Here is a 9,152-nt window from a genome sequence, read left to right as displayed (position 1 = left end):
CTCTCATCCCGACGCTTCACACTCAGCTGCAAACCGCCCCAGGTCATGCTGGAGGTCACGGTGAGATGGAGCCAACAGAACCACATCATGTCTGAAAAGCAGAGATGTGACTCTGAGGTCCCCAAACTGGACCCCTTCCTCCCCCGACTGCACCTCGAGATCCTGTCCTGTCTTTACACCAAGTATGCAGACGCAGCTCTCACTGTGGTCATACAGGGACCAGATGGCTCGTAGCAGCGAGCCCAGTACCCCGTACTCCCACAGAGCAAAAGTACCTTTACAACAACGTACAGATACACCAGTACGAGTACAAGTATTGCATTAAATATCCTACTGCAGTGAAAAAAAAAAAAAAAAAAAGTACTTGGTTGCAAACAAACATGTATAAATATTCCATTACAATAAAAGTGTTGCATTTCAAATCCTACTGCAGTAAAAAAAATGTAACTAATAATGTGTGAACGTAGTGGAGTAAAGTACAATAAAGAAATGCCTTTACTTAGGTAGAGTACATAAAGTTTGTACTTAGGTACAGCTCTTGAGTACATGGACTTCACTGCAACCAATAATACTACTGATGATGGAAGAGGACGGACGTTGTCTAACAGACAACTCTGTGACACGGTAACAGGCGTCACAAGTGTGAATCCAAGCAAACAAAGAGTCTCCACAGAAACTTTTACCACTGTAAAATCTCCCTCAACACAGTAAATGAGTTTATGCTTAACTAAGGAAACCTTTTAAGGTGTTTTGTGCAGCCGGTCAGATACTTACAGACCTCTGCTTTATTGTTTAGTGTGTGAAGCACTTTGTGTTGCATCCTGTTTGTATGAAACGTGCTGTATAAATAAAGTTTGATCTGACCTGAACTGGGAGAGAAGGAAAAACTGGGTTTTGTTCTTCAAATCCTTAAAGTCTTGAAAAAGACCTTGTTTTTCTTTAAGTGTAATGTACGCTCCATTTTAAGAAGAAATAAACTTCATCATCCTCAGAATTCTGACCGCTCGCTTTTTTATCACCGACATTTACTTGTACTTTTGATACTTTGATAATTATTTTTTCTTAAAGTCCTCGTTAAGGTTTCCTCAGAATAACATCGGTTGCACAAAACATCCCTTAGTCTTCTCCTTAAGGCTTCCTTAAAATGTTCACTTGTGTATTTATGGTTTTCTCCTCGTCTTGGTCTTAAGGCCCTGACACACCAAACCGACGGTCGGCCGTCGACCAAAGTCGGGCCATTGGTGAGCGTCTGTCGCCCTAGTTTTTGCGGTGTGTCCCGCACCGTCGGCACTTTGGCGTCGGCGGCTTTTCCCCTCAGCTGACAGGATGTACCACTCTCTCACTCACTCACTCTCTCTCACGCAGGCGCAGAACGTACGTGCTACTTGGCCGTCGGATGTAGTCCGTGTAGTGTGTTCAAATGCAACTGACACAGGGCGACGCGAGGCNCGTGCTACTTGGCCGTCGGATGTAGTCCGTGTAGTGTGTTCAAATGCAACTGACACAGGGCGACGCGAGGCGACGTAGACGATGCAACAGTTGGCTTTGGTCGCCGCTAGTTCTCTGTTGTCGGTTTGGTGTGCCTGCACCTTTATACTTAAGGAAACCTTAAGCTGTTGCACAAAGACCTTAGCAACCAAAGCAAGGTACAAAACAAGAAAAACTTAAGGTCCCTCTGACTGTCTGAACTGCAGCATGACTGAGTTTATGGAGATACATAAAAAACACTAACCCACCCTGAGCAGAGAGTTCTGCGACGAGGAGAATCTGATGGATACGCTTCTGATTTTACACTTAAGATCTGTCTGAATTCATTTTCGTTGCTTGTCTGTTTTCTGGTATTTGGGGATCAGATTTACTTTATAGTTTCTTCTTTCTATGATCGTATTCCCCCAGAAGTTTGATCTTTCCCACACTATCTATCGACCGGCCAACTTTGTGAGGCGATAACACACGACACGAGCGAACAAAAAAACTCCATGGGAACTTTTACGGCTGTAAAATCTCTTTCGACACAGTGAGTGAGTTCTTCCTTAACAAATGAGCCTTTTATGGGATTCTGTGCAACTGTGTGAGTCCCTCAGCTAAGGAGAAATTAAGCCTGAAGTGTCATACTTAAGAAGAAAACTTAAGGTGGTCCAGATTTCTCCCATGTCATTGGTTTCAGGTCCACAGAGTTTGATACATTCAGCATCACACGTTGTGTTTGGCCGTGATGTCGGGACAGTTTTCTGTCTCTCTGTAGTAGCTGTCCATTATTAACTAAATCTACAGCAGGAAATGACACTTCACAATAAAAGCTCTGAGCCGGAAATTCACTGTACTTAAAAATAGTGTTTTTTCACAAACTTGACACGTTTTGGAGTCACTTGGGGTTCTTATATTAAGGGAGCGCATATTCATTTTGTAACTTGGGCTGTAAATAAACTGGGTTTATAACTTATTTAGCTGGGTGATTAATAGACTGGGGATAGTTGTTTAATAGTTGTAAATAAATTTGGGAATTTGTTGAAATAATGAGGTCAAAGAAGAAATGTAAGAAACATTTCTTATTGTTTTCTTATTTATGGTTTGAAATTAAGTCATTCATTCAGAATGGACTCACCAGATGGGAACCTCTGCTCTAACTCAGGTAATATTCTTTAAAGTGACTTTAACTTGTACTCAAGGTCAGATACTTCAGGTACTTCATCCACACCTGGATATAAGATTTATTTTTATTATCCTGCGACCTCATGCGGGGCCTGAGCTCCAGTTTGAGAACCACTAGATTCATCTACAATATGCAACATGTTTTATATGCTCATGGTTTCACCTGCAAAGTGCCCAGAAACTGCAGCTGTGAAGAAATGTAATGCAGCAGGAGCATAAAGTCCCTCGCAGCTGTACCAGAGTAAATGCTGAACATGCTGCAGTAACATTTGTTCACCTTCACCCGAGGGTCTCCGTCACTCAGCCGCCGTGCGGAGAGGAAGAAACAAGCAGAGATACAAAGTACAACTCACAAAATAAAAGTCCGGTTTATTGTCAAACAACAAACTTCGCACATACATCAAAACAGGCCGTCATAAAACAAAAAGTCGCTGACAAAAACAAAATAAAAAGGAAAAAGAAAAGAGGCTCTTTTCTTTGGCCTTACCCTCCCATACAAACAAACTAGTTATGGTACAGCTAAAGTACATACATTAAATTTACTGGAATGCTCTGAGTTCAACGGCTTTAAGAGGTTTTCTTTCATGGTATTTTTAACTGTTTTTACATGTTTTTTCTAGTTATCTGTTGAGATATCGTAACATGGTCAACCAAGTAAAATCTTTCGTTAAAGAAGCACCGATTTGGTCTGACGAGATCGCTGCCGAGAGAGAAACTGACCTCCCCTCCGAACAATATGTACAAAAATATAAAATGTAAATAAAAATACAAACAAATTCTCCTTTCGTGTTGTTGTTGAAGAGAAGCCGGATTCTGCGTCGATGTGGTGGCGGGTTCCTCTAGAAAATTTGCAGTTTTGAGGGGAGATCATGTGTGTGTGTGTGTGTGTGTGTGTGTGTGTGTGTGTGTGTGGTAGATGTTTGTTGAACTCTACTTGCTAATGACCATGTTGGATTTTTTTTAATTATTATTTTTTCCTTTAAATCAGTCCTCCAGCCCCTCCACCTGTGACATCTAAAAACAGTCAGAGGTGAAGAATCAGGAAGTGGTTCAGCAGGATGGCGCGGGGGGAAAACGCATCAATCGTCGTCGTCGGTTTTCTGCTTCTTGGTTTCGACGTCGTCCTGGAGGAAGAGAAGAAGACGGGTGGTTAGTTAAGAAGGGGCGAGATCCCGACCCGTGAGATTCTCGGCGGTCAAGGTCAGGTGGCGCCGCCTCACCTCGTCATCGTCGTCGTCATCCTCAGCTGCCCGTTTTGTGCCGCCCTCGATCTCATCGTCGTCCTCATCTTCGTCTTCCTCATCTCCTGCGGGATGGCGGATGAGGAGAGTGAGATTTTTGCGAGAATTGAGAAATGATACAGGAAGAGTGAAAATCTTTCAGCTACCTTCTCCGTCATCTTCCTCGTCCTCCTCATCCACCTCCTCATCATCTTCCTCGTCTACGTCGGGCTCGCCGTTCTCCTCATTCTCCTGGAATAAAGAAATAATTGACTGACTTGAAGTTTTTGAAAGTTGGCAGGAAGTTCTCTGCAGGAGGAACACCAGAGCCATGTACGAGCAGAGTTAACTCGACGGAGCTTACCTTCCCGTTGGCGACCTCTTTGCCGTTCTTCTCCTCCACCAGCTTCTTCTCTTTCAGGTCCTGATGCAAACAAACACAAATGTTAGAAAAGGAAATTTTAAAACTACAAAAAAATAAACATAATCCTTCCTCACTGCTGCTACCTGCCCTTCTACCTAATGGCCTAGTTAGCTGAGCCCCAGTGCTTGCTGGGAGCTTCACGTTTATCAGCCCTCTGCCTGTCAGAATGAAGCCTTCCTATTTAAACACCATATTGGTCTCTGCAGATCCTCCCCCATCCTCCTCCTCCCACTCCATCCCCTCTAATGTGTTGTAATCTGATACTTTGATGTGGCCCCCGGGGCACTCTGGGTATTGTAGTCTTCCGCGGGCAGCCGTCGCCGCCATATGTCACGAGACACGCCCGGGAGAGGCACTGCAAAACCCAGGATGCACCGCTCCATTTAAAATAACACAGGAGGGCGCAAGAGCAGGGNGGGGGGGGGGGAGGAGGAGGCGGCGGCGAGCGCGGTGCACGCTGCTGCTGCTGGCCGCTTGTTGTAACGGAGGCTGGAGAGGACAATAGAAGACGACACATGGCAGGCGAGAGAGGCGGCCAGAAACGCCAAAATAAGGCGGCGCGGCGGGGCCGGTGCCCGCACACACACCGTCAAAAACACCTTCAGGGATTTTTTGTGCTCCACTTAGACCGGAAAACCGCCCGTCGAGCCTATTAATAGCGCTCGGTTTCCTCGTTTTGTCGACACCGTCCGTTCATTATCCCCGCTGCACGCACGCACGCCCCACACACCCAGCACATACACTGTTATTGATTAATTGCTTTACATAATCTTATTGCTGAAAACCCATTAAGCTGTTTAGGAGCATCTGAGGCTCCTTGGCAGGAGACAAATGAGGTTCCGAGGCTCCGCTCGCGCACCCACCGACTGTGCGTAAAAAGGCGCTTGTGCGTAAAAATGCTCCACAACTATAAATAGTGGCTGAACAGGCACCCCGGATTATGAGCGTTAATACCAGGCCCCAACTTTTCCCTCCCCACCTTCTCCATATGTTCATTAGTTAGAGTCACTCATAATTATTCAGCTCCGCGGATCATCGCTGCTGCTGCTGTTGCTCTTATTATTAAAGGCTGGATCCTTTTCTCCTGACCGCTGCTGCGGAGACCCGACTCCCCCCGCGGGGGCAATTAAAGTTTTACCCGATGTGATCCAAAGTCCAACTGGACGGAAATTAACATTTAACATAAAAAGCACAACGACGGGCTGATAGAAGGAGAGAGGCCAAACGGCGACGGAGCACAAAGAGGGGAAAACCAGCACCGTCACATCACACCTCCACACACACACACACACACACACACACACACACACGGGGAGAGAGAAGTGGGCTGCGTTACAGAAAAAGAAAGAAAAACTTTCCCCCTGAGACACAAACGCGCGCTGCAAACATGCTCAGATATACTGACGAAAAAGCGGAAGCCGCGGCTCGCCGTGCGCGTATCACCACACTCCGGTAAACGGAGGCTGAATAAGCAGAGCCCGTTCAGGCAGCAGCGGCGGCAGGAGCCGACCTTCCGGAGTCGGTAAACAAACCGGGTCGGGCGGTGCAGGCAGGCCCGCCGGTGCCTTTTAAAAACAAACAAATGGGAATCGGGAAAAAGTGGAAAGCTCCGAAAGTTGACATTGGTGTGAATTACGCACCGCCTGCCTGCCTGCCTCTCCGTCCTCCATTCAAACTCCACAGCACAGACCCAGCTGGAGAGCCGAGCGAAATCCCGCTGCTCGGTCCCGGCAGCTCGTCCCCGCTCCATTAATACCACCACCCGGGATGTGTCTCTTAAACTGGACGCGGGATTTAATCTGAGAATTAATTGGCATTACGCAGAGATGTGGATAAAATAGGCGCGTCTTCTCAGCTTTCAGAGCGGCGGATAAAGAGCCCAAAAAGCGGTGTGAGTGTGTGTCGGAGCGGCTCGTGTGGCTCCGTGTTTCGGTCCGGACCTGCTGAGCGCGTTAGTGCGCGGAGAACCGAGCCGCTTGTATAAACAAAGAACCCGCGCAGACTGTTACTCTCCGGACAATGAGACGCGGCGCAGCCCGTTTCCATGATGCGGCTCCGAGACCCCCCGCTTCATCTCTGGGACATTTTAGAGAAAAACACCGGCTGCCCCTCCGTCTCTGTCCCCCCTCCGGTGTGTCCCACCGGCGCAGACTCCTCCGAGACCGAATGAGCGCGAAGCCCCGACGAATGTTTTTTCTTTTTTTTTTTTTTTTAAATCTAGGTTACAGGCTGGAGAGCTTTATTCTGCTGAGGAGCTCAGCGTGAAGCGGCTCCGGTGAAGGTGTGAGGCGGCTTACCTTGGTTGTGATCCCCGAGTCGGTGTTAACTTCTGTGTCTGCCATTGTTTTAGTTCAATAAAATAAAGGACGGCTGAAATGAAAGGTTGAATAAAGTAAATCCCTCTCCTCGGTTAGTGGATCAATCGCTATTATATTGTGCCAGTGGCCAGCGCTGGTGACGGCCGAGCCTTTAATATAGGCTGGTGGGCGGCGCTCGGAGGAGCTCGGCGGCGGCTGATTGGCTGACAGCTCCACAGAGGTGTTCTCTTCGCGCGTTGGAGTGGAACAATGGATAGAATTTCTAAACCCCGAGGCCACGCCCCCCTCCTGTCCGCCGCTGCAACCGTCCTTTCTCCCACAAAAACAATAAACGCACCGATTAAACCGGACAAACGGACTCAAACTGTAACGTTAGCGCCGTTTCAACACCGGAGAGCCGACATTCTTTCAGTTTACACCGAATTACGCACTAAATATATCGAATAGGAGGCGCTTGCGTTGACGTAGTGTCACAGATTGATTGATTGATGTGCATCTGGTCGAGTCAAGCGGCGACTCTGGTTCGCTTCTCCCGCCCACCGGAGCGACGAGGGAATAAAGTCTTGAGAGGCAAATATGTCGAGGCTCGGACAGAGCTGGTGGATTAGAGCGTTTTTAAAACGTTACAGTCGCCTCATGAGCGCCATCAATCACATAAAAGGCGCAAATGTAAATGTGGAGCACCGCCGCCATGTCTCATCGCTGCCCCTGGTCGTCGGCTGCTCGCCCCTCCCCTCCCCGACGCCCATGTTTGAAACTCAGCTCTGTGTGCGCACTTGACGCTCTTGAGTTTTTTTTTTTTTTTTTTTTTTACATAACAGTCCATAAATTCGTGCGCCAAGGTCGACGCACAAATAAACAGTCGGAATAAATGTGGAGAAAGCGGTGGTGGAGTGTGTGCAGGCCGGGTCAGTGAGCGGGAGCAGTCACAGTGCCGGTGGCCTCATTTCCTCCGTCTCCATTGTTAGAGCCCACGAAATGCCCCCGTCGTGGAGGAGGGAGAAAAAGAGGCAGTGCGACATAACAGACATGCGATGAGACAAAAGTGCGAGAAACAGAAGTCTGTGCTCATGAACTGACACGCATTCTTATAAACACAAGGGCAAACAGGTATTTTTCCTTACCGAGTTTACACTGGGCTTTTATCTGAACATGAGAAGGACAAAGCGGCACAAAAGCGGCCGCCATTGCTCGCTCGGGATGGGGGGATGGGAGCAGAGTGTGCTCCGCTAACAGGCAGCCCACATTCACATTCTGCTCTGATGACGCACTCAGCCGCCGAGGACGACTCCGATTGGTCGGCTAAGTGGAATAAACACGGCTTTGGCGCACGGCGCGCGCCCATTGGCTTCCAAGGACGTCCGTCAATTCAAACTGGGCTCACGTCGGCGCGCTGCAAGCTGCGGCTCCGGATCGTGGATCCGGACTGTGGAGCATCAGTGTAGAGTTTCACTACAGCTTCTTCCTCACATGTTACCTTTCCTATCTGCTGCCGAGGAAAGGCGCCTGTTAGCGCCATGATCTCTGAGCGCCACAGTCATCAGGTGCAACTGTTTGGAAAAGCGGAGCTGTTCGTGTTTCATTGAGCTCAGTTATAAAATATTTAATCAGGTATCTGAGAGAGCAGCGGCAGCAGTAAGTGATCCTTCATCAGAACCAAACTCTGCCTCCCAACTGCATCCCTCTGACCGTGTTTTGAGTGTGTGGTACCTTCACGCTGGAAAATTAACACGCTTATTTTTAACATTCAGATTAAAACTGCACCACTTCTGAGAGCCGCGCTGCGACCGGCACCACACAACACGCATGAAGCACCTCGTCACAGCTGAAAGAGTAACAAAAATTTTTGTAAAGGGTGGCACAAATTTTGGTTACTGTTTTGGGAAGGTTTTTATTTTTAATTTTGAATTGACATTGGGGCTCCAGAGCAGCAGTCTGAGTGATGTCACTCGTCTTTTTGTACCCAAATAACCACCAGGGCCCCAGGAAGTGCGCCAGGCTTTGAAGCCAATTTTCGTAGTGGCCAAACAGTGGTACTGCAGCTTCTGGGGCCCGTCACATGATGCTATTTATTTGTTTATTTGTTTATTTGTTTATGGATCCCCATTAGCTGACGCCTGGACGAACAGCTAGTCTTCCTGGGGTCCATAGTCATAAAACTCATAACATAATACAAAAAGTATACAAACAAGAATACATAACTGAAAAATAATAAAATGGAGTATATTAAAAAATAGAAAAGACAAAAGCAGAGAAAATAAATGACAGACTTACAACAAATGAATTAACTCAAATAATTAGATTGCAAGTGTATTCTCAGTTTTCTCTTGAAACAATTCCTGTCTCTGGTTCTGTGAATATATCTTGGGCGTAGATTCCATAAACTTGTGGCTCTATACAAAACTGATTTCTTCAAGAAATTGGATTTAGGACGTGGCAGAATTATATGCTCATTGCTGGCAGCTCTTGTGGAGTGTGAATGAATTTCATTGGTGTAGATTATCTTTGAGCAAGAAATTGTGGAGATTGTTTTTTCAC

At 47.1% G+C, this 9,152-nt stretch overlaps 1 protein-coding gene across 1 annotated transcript; it reads right to left on the bottom strand.

Annotated features, from left to right (window-relative positions):
• Positions 1-2,995: 2,995 nt before the first annotated feature.
• ptmab (prothymosin alpha b) lies at positions 2,996-6,772 on the bottom strand. Its single transcript, XM_050039713.1, has 5 exons — positions 6,594-6,772; positions 4,237-4,296; positions 4,040-4,124; positions 3,873-3,958; positions 2,996-3,776 (listed from the first exon to the last, which is right to left on the bottom strand). The coding sequence occupies exons 1-5, from the start codon at positions 6,636-6,638 to the stop codon at positions 3,732-3,734; spliced, it is 321 nt and encodes a 106-aa protein (XP_049895670.1). The 5' UTR covers positions 6,639-6,772; the 3' UTR covers positions 2,996-3,731.
• Between the last annotated feature and the right edge of the window lie 2,380 nt (positions 6,773-9,152).

This window comes from Epinephelus moara, unplaced genomic scaffold, assembly GCF_006386435.1.
Source record: "Epinephelus moara isolate mb unplaced genomic scaffold, YSFRI_EMoa_1.0 scaffold2510, whole genome shotgun sequence".
Taxonomy (NCBI): domain Eukaryota; kingdom Metazoa; phylum Chordata; class Actinopteri; order Perciformes; family Serranidae; genus Epinephelus; species Epinephelus moara.
This window is presented reverse-complemented; position numbering and strand designations above follow the sequence as displayed.

Coding starts and splice junctions, on each gene's coding strand:
- ptmab (XM_050039713.1), bottom strand. CDS start 6,638: ATGGCAGACACAGAAGTTAACACCGACTCGGGGATCACAACCAAG. Junction 4,297..6,593: donor ACTCGGGGATCACAACCAAG/GTAAGCCGCCTC, acceptor TGTTTGCATCAG/GACCTGAAAGAGAAGAAGCT. Junction 3,959..4,039: donor CGAGGAAGATGACGGAGAAG/GTAGCTGAAAGA, acceptor GCCATCCCGCAG/GAGATGAGGAAGACGAAGAT.